Source organism: Lonchura striata, chromosome 1 (assembly GCF_046129695.1).
Source record: "Lonchura striata isolate bLonStr1 chromosome 1, bLonStr1.mat, whole genome shotgun sequence".
Lineage (NCBI taxonomy): Eukaryota > Metazoa > Chordata > Aves > Passeriformes > Estrildidae > Lonchura > Lonchura striata.
The window spans coordinates 28,819,114-28,833,960 of NC_134603.1; the positions used below are offsets into that span (position 1 = coordinate 28,819,114).

A 14,847-nucleotide genomic window follows, 5' to 3' on the forward strand; every position below is an offset into this window, starting at 1 on the left:
GGACACCATAAGTTGCTCCAGGAAGACTGTTTGAATCTTCATGTCTAACTGAATAGTTATTAGTACTCCAGCTCAAAGAACTTGCAAGTGAGGACATGTACTAAACTCTTTTGCTAATATTCAAACAGTCTGAACCAAATAACCCTCTAGTTATAGGGCCCTTACTAAACTTTCTAATTTCAAAAATGAATCCTGCTTTGAGCATAAGTGAGGCACATGGGTTTTACAAACCAACAGACATGGTAAGATAGTACCTATTAAAAACTGATACTAATAATAAAACAAATCTCTTGACGAGGCTGAAAAAAAATTATGCCTGAAGGTTTAGGCAACTATTTAACTCCTTTGTTTGCTGGTTTTTCAGCTAGTTTTGAAATATGGGAGTAACACTAGTTTAAGCAATATGTGCCATAAAAAATCCCAGCCTGTATGAAATGCAACCACAGTAAATCAGTGTGGTTATAAAACAGCAGTGCAGCTCCTTACATTCTGCACTACAATGTTTGATGTTACAAAAAGACCATCCTCTTATGAAGCCCAGGCAGCCAGTTTCTTCATTTCATCTTCATCTTCTGCTCTTTTCCTGGTCGATGCTGTAGATAAAGAGACAATAACCATCAACTAGTGTAACAGTCAGAACCATTCTATCTGTTAGTATGAGGACTTCTATAGTTCTATAGACCAATTTACTGAGTAGCAAGCTGAACATGAGTAATGCAGGAATGAAGCTCATAAGAGTTGTGGCTATTCTGCCCAATCATTATTTCCTGTAAAACCCTCAAGTTCACAATATAGGTCTGACATCATTCCTACTGAAAGACTCACACAGAAAAAAACATTTAATTTCTAAAGGTTGTCACAGCCAGAAAAGGCCCACAAGAATGTTGTCAGTTCTCTCACCACCATGTAAACGAACAAAAGTGACCTATCCTGGCCAGCTGCACATCCTGCTACCTTTCCAAATAGTGCTGAGAGGATCTGCACATGCAAGTCTCTGGATGAACTCACTCCATTTTAACAGGTGGTGTCATTTATTAAACAGAGAAAGATATTCCTTAACTTGCTTTGCTCAGGTGACATCAGTTAACTGCTGTGTTCACTGCAACAGAAATTCCCAGCTCTGTATCAGGTACCACACACACTTTGTACCCAAATCTCCTATCACACATCACCTGCATTCACTAAACCAAAACCTCACCCTAATTGTCCTCATTTGCTGACCTGCAGACTAGAGGCCCAAAAGCCAAGGCTCAGCCTCCTCCATCTGTGGGCTGTGAACACCAGGACTGGCATCTCTGCAGCCACCAGTGGAACACTTATTGAGTCCGACACCTGCATGCACCTTCACAGCAGCCAGACTGCTCCCACCTGAGTTAGCTGCAGGGCCAGGGGCCACTGTCTAGAGGGGAACTCCACTACCACTCCAGGGACTAAGGAAAAGCACATGGGGGGCCACAGCTGCACTCCCTCCTCTGCAAGTGTCACAGGTTCACTGCATGACTGGGGAATGTCACTATGCCTCGCTTCATTGGCAGTTTCCTCATCTTCAAATTAGGAGGGCAACATGCATCTCCAATCAGAAGCATCATAGATCCATCAACTGGTCTAATTTTGCTGTTGCTGTGTGACAGTAAGCAGAGAGTTTCAGAAAACATAAGCTAGTTTTTCACAGCCTTGAACTATATAATTGTAAACAGCTAATCTTGCCTGAAACAACCATACAGGTGGATGTAGAAAATTAAAATAGTGAGAAGCACATGGATATGGTCTGGGTTTAATAAAAATGTCAACTGGCACAGCTGGATCTGGATTGGGAAGACAATGCATGAACAAATCATAAATGGCCACACTGGATTTTCACGGCTTTTCTAAATCCTTTTTTTTTTTTTTTTAACTAGCTGTTCTGCAATTGAGTTCAGTAGATGAAGCCACAGTCTCAGCTTGAACATTTTAAACTGCTTCTCAGGATTTAAGTGTCATCTGCCAAAACACATATCATAGGATCTAAGCTGAGCTGGTCTAGGTAACCTGTTCTGTAGCAGAAACCATAAACCACCTGAGTCACATGTGTACTGTCCTTACCATCAAGTGTTTATAATCTTTTACTAATTTCAGTAGACAGCAAGTCTTTAAACTGACAGTGAAAAGTGTATTAAAAGTTGACTGCCTCTGGCTGAATTCAAAATGAACAGGGCAGAATTATAGAAAAATAAAACTACAGCTTAATACCAGAAATAAGCCTATTCAGTACAAAGAAAGCAAAGGAACGAACATATGTCTTTAAATATGTACTTCCCAATGCCTCCTTCATTTCTAATTAAAATACCAGCGGAAGATATCAAACCACTACGCCTGCAAAACTGGATTTTTATGACGTAAACATTTGGAATCTAGGTCAGGCTCTAACTGAAAGAGACTAAGGATTTAATTGCCAAAAAGAAGAAAAAAAAAAAGGCAAAAAAGATCATTCCTCAATGATCTTACTACATTTCAGTAGATTCATCAGTGTATGTGCAAGGTCAGGTTCCCCGAGTTTGTCACCCCAAATCTACAGAGAATTTGGTCCTAAATGCTTTCACTGAGCAAAATGAAATCCCACTCTGCTTCTTCTGTTAAGCAGATACAAAAACAGGAAAAGGAATTTATAACATTTTAAAAGTTATAACAGAGTTAAATTCATATCTGAAACCCTCTCTTCCTCTCCCCCTTCTCACAGTATGGCTTAATCATGAGAAATGTAAAATAGCAATCAGGCATTTTACCAGGACGAGAAGGCAACGATGTGGATGGAACACTTGGCAATGTGACATCTCTCATTCCCTTGTTCAGTTCTTCTTGCTCCAGTTCTTCCAATTCTGCCATCAACTCATCCTAAATTCAAGGAAAACATTACTTACAAATTCTGTCAGTGGTTACATGCAAGGGCACATTTAACCACTGTGAAGCAAACTACTTCTGAAAAAACAGTTTACACCTGAAAGGACATATCAAGAAACAGCATATTAAATGTGCAATTTTACTAAGTATGGGCAGTTAAGTAAACATTAATTGAACACTGAAAATAGGACAATGAGAGTTAGAAACAGGACAAGAAATAAACCTAAAAACAAAACTAACAGCAGTACAGTTCATGCCAAAAAGGCAAATATGGGAGTAAAATGCCTCTCTGCTGTCCTCAGGTTTGTTCTTCCAGATCTAGAGCCTGTATTCTTCAATGGATTCAAACTTTAATGTGCCATTTCTCCCATTTTATAACACCTTCCACTGGTTATACGGCAGACTGTCATTAAACACTGTTCTTCAGCTCTATCACATAAGTCCAGGATTATATGTGATTTCAAAGCAGGACTGGAATCAAAACTGTCCTCCTGGGTCCTGTTATTCACTCTTGAAACATGCTGCACTCATGGGCTTTTAGGTGCAGAGGCTGATTTGGACAGATGATCTAATCCACTTGTACAATGCTAAAAATAAAAAGGCTGTATGCTTTTTAAAAAAGCAAGGAACTTATTCCTCAGCTGAAGTTTCCCAAAGAAAGGAAGCTATATGGTACATGTATGTGAAGAAATGGACCTCTGCCACATTGATAAAATCATTTAAAAGAAACAATGGGCAAAAACAACTAGAGAGGGGAGGGGTAAGTGTCAAAGAAGTTGCAACATAAGAACTATTAGGTACTGAAATGGGCTTTGCCTACACATTTATACTTTGTTTATCACCAATGTAGAAGTTAAAATGACAGTTGCATAGCCACCACAGGACTTTATGCCTGAATTTACTTTCTCATGGTTTTATAATTTAAGGCAAACATACACTGTGACCACCCAGGGAGAAGAAACTCTTATGTTTCTGTGCCCATCTGGAGCACAAGAAATCACATGCTTCCATGGTCTCCTTACAGCCACGGGACACATGTGAAGAGAAAATGCATCCAAATGCATGGAAAAAACATCCTTCAAAAAAAAAAAAATCAATTAAACATTATCCTTCAACACTAACCACCTTATATCCCAGCAATTAAGTCATTGATTCTAGCACACTCAAGTTGCAGTAGCCTGCAAACCAGGTTTCCCAGTTACTGCCAAGTGCTCTGAGTATTAGGCTCCCATGCAAAAGCTGGTACAACGATGTTCCAAGTGACAGGGGCTTATTTCCCAAACAGGAACAATGCACATCAGCTTCAACTGGTATCCCTTAGAAACTTCCAGGTCAATCTACAACATACTTACTAAGCCTAGACTCCAAAAAGTTAAGCACTGTTGAAAAGCAAGACACTGTACAGCTGTTTGGGGTGGCAGGATGCTTTTCAAGTGTTTGAAGCGCAGGCCAAATCCCATTCCTTGTGCCAGTAATGCCTAAATGTTTCTTGGAAAATTTACATTCAAAGGGGAAATACAGGAAAACAGGTAATGGGAACAAAATACAAAGATTCTTTACTATTTTCAACAAATTAGAGCTATTGAATGAAACTACTTCTTCCTCCCAATCAAGTCAATATGTGCAATATAGCATTTATATCTTTCTTTTTTGTCCATTTGGGAATATAAGAACAAATTAGTTGGGAATACAGTGAACAGTTTGAGTATTCAAGACTTTCTTCAAATGATTCTTAGTGCTTGGCCATTTTGAAACAAAACTGAAAAACAAGACAAAAGTGGTTGTGATATTGAGCTTGACATCCATCTCTGCATTCCAGAAATTACAAGAATTTTGAGTAACCTTGACCCTTGAGTCCTCAACCATGGTTGGATCAGAAATAATTTATATCCTGTTTAGATGTACAAAATCAAATCTGGGGGCATTGGATGAAAGCTACTGCAACAATTTTTGAGAAGGTCCTAAATGCCTTGTGGGGGTTTCAGAAGAAAAGAGCTTTAGAATGAAACCTTATTGACTCCAACAGGTATTACTTCTACCTATCAGATCTACTTTTGTGGTCTGGGCAATAGGGAAAGGACCTGCACCAAAAATGACCTTAAAAAATGGTTTAAATATTCAGAATTATGAACAGTAGCCTGTCCATGACATAGAGACATGCACTTAAGTCAAATGGATGTCTATTTGGAGCAACAAAAAAATTATATGTTTCAGTGTCCACTTGGAGTAGTACAAATTACATGTTTTAGTGACCTTTTTCCGAGGCTCAAATGAGAACAATAACTACAGGAGTGCAGTTAAAAATGCTTTTCTTAAAATTGATACAAAAAATAAAAATATTTTTTATATTTTTGTATTTACAGATTTTTATTTAGTACATTATATATTTTATATATAATGGCTTTATTTAATTTTTATATTTATAATACAATTCTACAACTTTCCTAGATAGAGTGAGCTAGAACCAAGGAATTTCACATTCACACTTCTTGAGAAACAAACCACTGCACAGCAAAATAACTATGGAGTTAAAACTCACAGGCCTGAAGTACTAACCTCGTCAAACTCATCACCAAAGGTGGCTCGGTTTGAGATAGCGTCTGAAATTTCCTGGGCAACATCTTGCTGTTCAGTGATATCTTGCATCAAATCATCAATTTTGTTCAAATCCCTGGAAAGGTAACATAAAAATATTTTTTTAAAGGATGTATCAATCAAATCCTACAGAACACACTCACTTTAACAGACTCTGTTTTCTTTTTATGCCCATGACTCTATAAAAAGCAGAATTCACAGGGAGTAATTTTCCTCACCTACACCCAGCCCAGCTACTTCCATGTCAGGATTATAACAAAAATCAAACTGCAGCAGAGTGTCTCTCTCTCTGTGCTCCTCATACCTCTGCCAGCCAGTCACAGCCCATGGGCAGTTCCCCAAGGTCAGCATCTTTGCAGGCCTTTTGGTACTTAAAGGGGCTTTATAAGAAAGATGGGGATAAACATTTACATGGCTTGTTGTGGAGGGCAGAGGATAACAGCTTTAATCCAAAAGAGGGTCAATTTAGATTTGATTCAAGGAAGAAGCTTTTTACAATGAGGGTGGTGAAGCACCAGCACAGGTTGCCCAGAAATGGTATCTATCCCATCTCTAGAAACACCCAAGGTCAGGTTGGATGGACTCTGAGCAACCTGATCTGGTTGAAGATATTCCTATTCACTGCAGGGTGTTTGAACAGGATTATCTTTAAATGTCCCCTTGAACCCAAACTATTCTATGATTTTATGGATCTTTTCTTATGTTAAGGTTTCATCAGAACTGGGGAGAACTTAACAGAATTGTACCCCATTTAAAGGTTTCCCCTTATTGTTAACTTCGTTATTGTTTCAGTTCCTGTTTATTTCTCCCAGAACAACCCTTCTGATTTAACTCTGTTTATTCAGGCAGAAAAACACCCTTTGAAACAATATAGGACATATGAAAAAAAAAAAGTAATTTTTTTTTTTTGGGGGGGGGGGGGGGCGGTGGGTTGGGAAAGGGAGTGCATTTAATCAGGACTTTCAATCCCACAGTCCAGTTTATGGATTCTGAAGAAAAGAGTGCACCTAATTTCTATGACTAGATTTTCTTCTAGACAAACCAAGGGCAGAGGCCACTCTCCACTGCCAAGACGGACTGAAAAAAACAGATCTCACCAGTTAAGTGAGCTTCCTTCTAGATTTATTGTTAGGAAAAGATATTTTTCTGCCAAATATAACACTATATAACACTAATAGCATTCCTGACATTCAGTGCTCAAACCAAAAATGAAGTCAAAACTATCTAACTTGATACAACAGTCTATAGTAATGGAATAATTTGAAAGTGGTTAGTAAGTTCAACTTGGAAGCTACTAGGAAACACTTACATATTTTCATGTACTTTTTTCATAGCTTGTGCAGCATAACCCATATTCTTGAGCACTTCTGTGTTGGTGTGGGAATTTTCCAATGCCTCTCTCTGGAACTCAATGGTTGAAAGTGTCCCATCAATTTGATTCAACTGTTTCTCATATCTCTTTTTTCTCTTCAGTGCTTGTAAGGCAGCTGGAATTAGAAAAGGCAAAGTGCATTGTGTGTTTTCATAGAAAATGCAAGGACAAGTAGTTCAGCACCAAGCTGACCTGCAGAATTTATAATTCTCACCCTCCTACCTTACTATGAGGGAGACAAACTTTGAGCACACCAGATCGGCAGCCTGTTAATCACCAACAGGCTGTTGCATGAACATGCTGGGAAGCCTCTTTTAGATTAACTCCTCCTAGCACCACAAGGAAAAGAAGCTTCTTCCTCCACTGTGGGAGATCTTGAACTCCATCCTGTGCACACAGGCAAAGCAGGGAAGATGGAAGGAAAAAGAAAAACATCAGAGAGAAGTCAGAAGGGAGGAACCAGAAGAGAGAATAAAAGAATAAGCTGCAAAACGTAAGTAAAACCTAAGGAAGCCAGTGTAAGAACTGTCATGATAACCACAACTCCATCAATGGCACTTTCTAAACTTTGTCTCAGCAGCAGTAATTGTGAAGTGCAATGGAGGGCCTAAATGGCCCAGCTAGGCAGATGGGTTAAGACAGAGAAGGATTTGCATTTCTCCAGCTTTTAGCTCATCCATTCTTAACAATCACTTAGGAACATGATCTTTAAATCTTAGAATTTAAAAACATAAATAACTTTGTAGACACAGACACAGTCAAATTCAGCTACACCCCATTATCTTTGTAAATTAGTTGAGATTAGTTTTTTATAATCATTAAATTATGAGCAGCGTACTCTGCCCAGAGTAAATCATTACCAGAATAAACGCACGCATGACAAGCATGAGGAGAAGAGAACTTTCTCTTGGCCTCAGGGTGTGGACACACACAATTTTGCCACAAGCATTTCCTGATAACAGTCCTTTCCAAACTACATATGCCAGGCTAAAAAACCAAACAAAACAAGAGACTGAGTTAACCCATTGTTTGGTTTCTTTCAATGCTATTAGCACCCCCATTCCTTCCCTTGTCTCCTACATTTAATCTTTAAAAAGATTCAGAACCTACAAGCCCCTGTGGCCTCCCCAAACTCAACCAACAGCAGCAGCTACTGCTACTATCCTGTTAAAATTACCCACACACAGTAACACTGAACCTTGACACTGGGGTACACAACTTTTCAAATGAAATTAGGATTCCCCCAAGGAGGGCACAAAGAGTTATGGTGCGTAACAGCATGCTAAAAATATTAATGCTTTGTTGACAAATGCTTGAATCAACATGATCAAAATTGTTCATCATGAGCTGTACAAGGACAGGCATTCACACAGGCTAAGATGCCTTCCACCACCGGGAGTGAGATGTTTCAGGACAGCAAACCACAATCCCAACAGATTAATCACAACATTCAAATCCAAGATTTTCCAAGGTTTTGGGGGATGGTTCAAAGATCATGCATATTCTGAAGTTGTGCAAACACCAGATGATGTCATGCAAATGGCAAATATAAGAACTGTAAAATTCTCACTGGCAATTCTAAAATACTTTATTTTTATTTAATCCCAAACAATGCTTACCTACTTATTATTTCCTTACTTATTTATGCTTAGTATTGGTAGAATTAAGACACCAGCCACTTCCTTTCTTAGCTTCCACTGGATCAAATTTGATCCTGGATTCTTAGGTTAGGAAGCTAGAAGTTCCAGACAAAGGTAACAGTCTGAAACTGCATAACAACAGCTGGGCCAGAGAGGACTCTGAGGCCCTGTGGACTGAGGAGTGCTCAGCTGGAGCAAGCACCTACCATGGGGCAGACTTTCTAGTCAGTGCTCTTCAGAAATGGGACTCTGCAATGGTGCTGTTATTGTTGGCTGCTCACAAAGAAAATGGATTTCCTCAGTTAAACACAAAGCAGTTGTTTTCAAAATCCTGAAGATCATTTCATTAAACCACACCCAAATCAAGAAAACACAAGAGAAACTAAACTCTCTGCGACTTCAGCTATTCATAAGTAGCTTTTCCTAATTAATGTGGTACAAGATATTATCTTCCTTCTCTTTAGTTTTACCAGTCACTTACAGGATAAAGCAGTCCATAGGAAATAAATTCATACTCCTTCCTTATCAACCAAAGCATTATAAATTCTCAACCACACTATATGATTTTCCTGACTTGTGCTAAATGAATGCCCTTTATTGCAGAGTATTTTGCTACAGGAGCTCCTATCACTAATTTATGAGAATTTCCTTGTTATTTGAAACCTATTTTCCTGTGTTTTACAAAGTACCTAGAATTTTGGTGCTTTTCCACTGCATATTACAAGCATTTTTAAATTTGTGTGCAAGTCTTACAGGACTGAAATGCTTCTGCTTTATAATGCTATCACATTGTAATTACCAAAGAAGAGAAGGAAGTATCTATTAAAATATAATTAAAATATAAAAATATAATTAAATAGAGCAGAAAAGGCAAACTCATTTCACTGAAGGTCTAAGAATGGCACTGAGAAATGGTGCTCCCCATTCCAAAGATCTCAAAGAAGGAAGACAGACTGGGGAGGATGAGTTTGAGCAGAGGTAGAGTCTGAGGAAGCAAGTGTAATTAACACCAATTCATTCAGGAAGAGGTGGAGGGCTTGTCCAGGAAAAAAACACAAAAGCAGTCTCATGCACTTTTTCTTTCGTGCTCCAAAAAAGCCAATGCAACTCTTGAAATTTTAAATGTCAGCACTTGGCTGGGCTTTAGTACATTTCCTGTACTCCTGAATCCAGTAAGCAGGATACAGCTCATAGACTAGGAACCACTGCTTTTAATATGAGTTTTTATTTTATAGTCATAAGGTGTCTGGAACAAAAGAAGACTATGTCAGTTTAAGTTTGCATATTAATGAACTCCTTTTATACAGAAGGGCACTTTTCCAATATTACTACAATGCTGACACTTTAGTAAGGAAGCATTAATGGCCACCCTGGCAATAAGAATCCTGGTCACACTGAATATCCAGATTTCAAAAGGAAAAGCAGAAGTAATTGCATAGCTGTGCACCCTTCTCATGGTTTCATGACAGATCAGACTGAAAAGTAACAGTGCAGTAATACCACCTTTACCAGTCAAGCCTACTGCCAACACCCATCAGTACAGAAAGCACCAACGATGTCATAAAAATAAAACAGTTGTCTAATAATCCTTATAATGATGAAACTACTAAAGTAGGAAAAGAGTGTTTCTTCTGATGATGCAACATGATTGTGAAAATACCAGGTCTCATTCTTGGATACAGCTCACAAAACTCCACTTCAGGCCTGCAAGGGATTCATGGATTGCAGCTTCTGATCTCCCTCACTCCAGGGACAACAGAGGGCAATGCTGCAGAGGCCATAAAAATCATAGGACCCTAATTAGGCTCACTGTCAGCACTCACAGTCCTTAAAGCCTTGTGGAGGAAGCCACATGCAGCTACAGCTGGGACACTAAATCAAGAATAATAATGACCTGGACCAGTTATAAGTATTCCAGTTCACAGCAAGACACTTGAAATGTGATCATGAAAGTCAGAGAACAATCACTGCAACTCACAGAGCAAAGACACACCAAGGGCTTTTCTTTCCCAACCTGTCCCACAGCCTGCTGCAGGCGTGACTGCCCTGTCCATCATAACACACAACTACCACATCATTGTTTGGCTTCCACAGCCTCCTGGTTACACCCAACTCACTGAAAAGGAATGCTACAGGGCTACATGTGCCCTGCCCAAATGTAACACACGTTTAGCAGCATCTACTTGTGAAACCCTCCCTGTTTTTCCCACTTTCTTCATAGGTTTTGTCCTCAGTTGTACTATGTGGTTCTTTATAGTTAAGATTTAATCCTATTCTGGATGGCTTAACTTTATTGTTTTTATTAAGTTTTTTTATATTTTTTAGGATCTGTCAAGGACATTGGGCTGAAACAACACACATTCATGCTATTTTCACAATTACAGGCATGCTTCAGAAAGCACATTTCCTTTTAAACAAAGTTCTCAAATATTCAGTATCACTTCTTGTTCTTTATATTTTCTTCTATGTTCATTAAAATAATGGATAAGAAAAGCCAACATGTAGATGGAGTTGGCAGCTATGCACTGGCTTATACTGAGAAACCCTCAAAAAGTACAGCAAGAGATTTTAAGAGTTTGTTCCTGGAGTGGAGAGACATTAGAATTCGGTGCTAACCGTAAAAAAAATATTGCTTCTCATGACAAAACCTCTTCAGGAGGAATTTCAGCAAACAAAAAACCTTGAAGTGGTCTAGCTACAATCGGATACTAATGGGGAATGCTGGAAATGCATCCCATCAAAAGTATAGGTAATTTCAGATTAGGTACAGAAACTGCAGAGATACTCCATAAAGGAAAAGCCAGGACAATTTCAATGATGTTTCACATCTATGGCATAGCTAATGCATTACAGCTTTTAAATCAAGTTAAGCCTACTGATGTCACATGAAACCTGTTCAAGAGTCATATGAAGTCACGAGAAATTGCTGGTGCTTGAATCTGCTCTCTCTTGTGTTGGTGCAACTGACTCAGACTCATGCACCTAAAAATCAAGTGAGATCATGCTAATTTGTTGCATTTTCTATCCCTAGCTACATCTTGCTCCAGCTGCTGATAGCTCCATTTTAGTTTCCATAGGCCTCTATACAGATGCAGTGAAGAAAAAAGAACCTACATTGAAAATAAGCAGTGACATCCCACCAAAACACTCACTTCAACAAGGCAGTGTAGATTAAAACCTTTATTCTCTCATTTGTATGTATGTTTACATAATGCTACAATAGATGGTGGTTAGCACATATTTTCTCTGAGCTATACAGTACTACACACTAGCTAATATGATGTCAATGTAAATCAACAGTAATTAAACTGTAAAGCAATTGACACATCAAATGAAGCCATTATTGGGGATTTAAGTTCACTAACTATCCTGCTAAATTTAAGCACTTTGGCAGAGCAAGGTTATATTTTAAACAATGTATGGTTCATATTGTTTCTCTCCTGACTGTACTTAGGTTATCCCATTTTGGTTTTAGAACCATTTCTGGCATGAATAAGAACTGCCCCACTGCAGTTTTAGCCCTACTCTTGCCTCTTTACTGTTTTAAACTGTTCCTCCCTAAGCAAATGACAAAATAAAAGGCAGTTGTTTTTAACCACAATCAGCTCAACACTACAGTTTGCAATACGACTTCATGAACAATTTAATACATAAAAAACTAGGGCAACTGCATATTGAGCACTGCAGTGGAAGCAACAATCTGGGAGAAAAACTTCAGATATCAAATGCTACATGCCTGAAGGAAAAGGCCAACATACACCTGAAACCACCATCAATCCGCTGAGTTAAAGATGAAGCAGATCTACCTTTTTCCAACAAATTCTCATTCCTGTCTGTGCCCCCCTCTCTCTCTTTCACAGGTTCACAAGCACTCATGTAGCTACCAGGTCAACTGGATAAGTGGAACTTAAACCGTCCTGGGTAAAAAGAATAACCCAGGCAAAGAAAACCATAATATTTAAAAATATCCAGCTTTCTTAAACACATCCTTCAGGGAACTCTGCTAAGGGAAAGAAAGGGAGCAGCATAAGGGCAGGAGCGAGGCAGGAAATGCTTCTTTCTGCAAATGTGCCATCTTATAATTCAGGTTTGGGATGAAGTTTCAGAACAGCATGTCTGGATTTAACCAGGAATTGCTACAGTCATGGGAACCAACCTATTTGCTTGTACCAGCCCTGCAGCTCAGGCTTTTCCACAATTAATTCAGTCCCAAGAGCTACCTGGTCACTTTGTTCCATAGCAAATTAGCTTCCAGGTGGATCACCTTCCTGAACTAGCTCACTGTGACAGTACAGAGGTGCCAGTACCTAGACAAGGGACCAAGAGACACTCCAGCTGAAGCCAGGGGAATAGAAAGTGTGAGACTGGGACAATTGTGACAGACCCCATCTTCTTGAGCACCTGTCACAGTTGAGCACTCAACTGAGTTTAGTCCCTCAACTGTGCCCTCAAATCTGTCCCATCTTGACCCACAATTTTAAATCAATTTTAACTAAAAGTTAGTTTAGTTAAACTGCCTTTTGCTAATAATTATTAAATGCTAAAGCATTACAAATACATTAGAGGGCAGGACACCTCTAACACAAGTTTGAAGTTACAAGGCATTATTTTATAAATTACTGAGTAACAGAACAAGCAGGCAAAAGACCTACTTTCTTGTCACATTACAAATCTTTAATTCAAAATATCCTTCTTCTGTTATTAAGCATTTAAATTAAAATACAGCTCAGGCAAACAGGCCTCTATGTGACTTCAGGAAATAATTAACTTGTTTCTCTGAGGCCAGTATATCCCCAAGACACTGACTACCATCATTTGCTTCCCAGTCGTGACAACATCAGTATACATAGAAGCCAGACCTTAGCATCCTCTCCTTTGTAGCTAACAGCAGTCACAAAAGCTCTGAGCTATCATTCTTTTTTCGGTTTCACATATACTTCTTACATTATTTGGACAAATCATTGCATCACTGTGTTGCTCAGTTGTCAGCAATGGGGATAATGTGCACTGATTTGTGAATATACAGGAGATCCGCACATCCTTCATCTCGTTCGCACCTGCCCAGCCAATGCTGAGCCCCCAAACAGCAGCAGCACTTTGCCCTCCAGCCAGTGTATCCAGCCAGTACCTGCATCGACGGTGGTGCAAAGCACGAACAGGAGAATCGCACAGGAAACCAGACAGCAAATTTGTGAGGAGTAACAATTTCCCATCCCACTAGATGAATCCACAGTTCATTAAACACTAGTGGATGCCAAAACCACCATCCCGCCTCGCGTGCGGTGATACTCGCTCGCAGCCCACAGCCGAGCACTGCACACCTGCGGGGCCAGGGGACCCGGCCCAGCCTCAGCCCGGCGAGACCCGAGCGCCCCTGGTACCCAGGGCGCTCCGGGCTTTAATCGCGCGGGCCCGGCCCGCACTCACCCCGCTTGTTCCTGGTGCCGTGCTGCCGCGCTACCGCCAGCTCCCGCTCGATCCGCGTCTCCAGGTACTCCTGCTTCTTGCTGAGCATCTCCTCCGTCTCTCGCAGCCGGGCCAGCGCCTCCTGCGGCGAGGGACCCCCGCGGCCCTTGGAGGCGGCCGAGCCGCCCCCCTTGAAGAACTTGGAGATCTTGCTCATGGCGGCGATCCCAGCTCGGCGCCCGCCGACAGAAAGGTCTGGCGAGCCGGTCCTCAGGAGCCTCCCCGCCCGGCACACGCCGCGGCAGCACTTCCTGAGCCACGGGCGGCGGCGGCGCACCTGGCGGCGGGGCGGGCCGGGGGCGGCTCCGCGGCGGCCGAGCTCCGCTCCCTCAGCCAGCGCCGGGCAGCGGGGGAGCAGCCGGCGAGCTCCGCGGGGCGGCCGCAGCGTCCCGGGCCGGGCCGGCGCTTTTTCCCGTCACAGAATCTCAGAACGCACAGTGGGTCATCCCAGAGCACATGGCACAGGATTGCATCCAGGCGGCTCAGTATCTCTCAGAGGGAGAGACTGCGCAACCTCTTCCATTGCGTGGTCACTCACACAATAAAATTTCTTCCTTGTATTCAGGTGGAAAATCCTGTGCCAACAGTTTCTGCCTGTTGCCTCGTCCTATTGCTTGGCGCCACGAAGAGCCTCGCCCCAGCCTCTTGCCACCCTCCCGTAAGAAGCTTATAGACATTGGTGATGTCCCCTCTCAGTCGTTTCTTCTCACGGCTGAAGAGGCTCAACGCTTTCAGTCTCTCCTTCGAAGGAAGGAATTGGAGACATGCCGCGGGACCGTGTTTTGGGAGGGCATCACCCTCGGGCACAAGCGTGCACGCGGGTCAGGGTTGGGAAAATAACACTGAATTCTGAAAAAAATGTGTTTTTCTACAAAACTGGGGGATGCGCCGCTAAAG

At 41.0% G+C, this 14,847-nt stretch overlaps 1 protein-coding gene across 1 annotated transcript; it reads right to left on the reverse strand.

Moving 5' to 3' along the window:
- Nucleotides 1-140: 140 nt before the first annotated feature.
- On the reverse strand, nucleotides 141-14,216 carry CHMP4C (charged multivesicular body protein 4C). The gene is made up of 5 exons (XM_021550564.2): nucleotides 13,912-14,216; nucleotides 6,782-6,959; nucleotides 5,434-5,548; nucleotides 2,763-2,871; nucleotides 141-593 (listed from the first exon to the last, which is right to left on the reverse strand). The coding sequence occupies exons 1-5, from the start codon at nucleotides 14,105-14,107 to the stop codon at nucleotides 529-531; spliced, it is 663 nt and encodes a 220-aa protein (XP_021406239.1). The 5' UTR covers nucleotides 14,108-14,216; the 3' UTR covers nucleotides 141-528.
- Nucleotides 14,217-14,847: the final 631 nt, after the last annotated feature.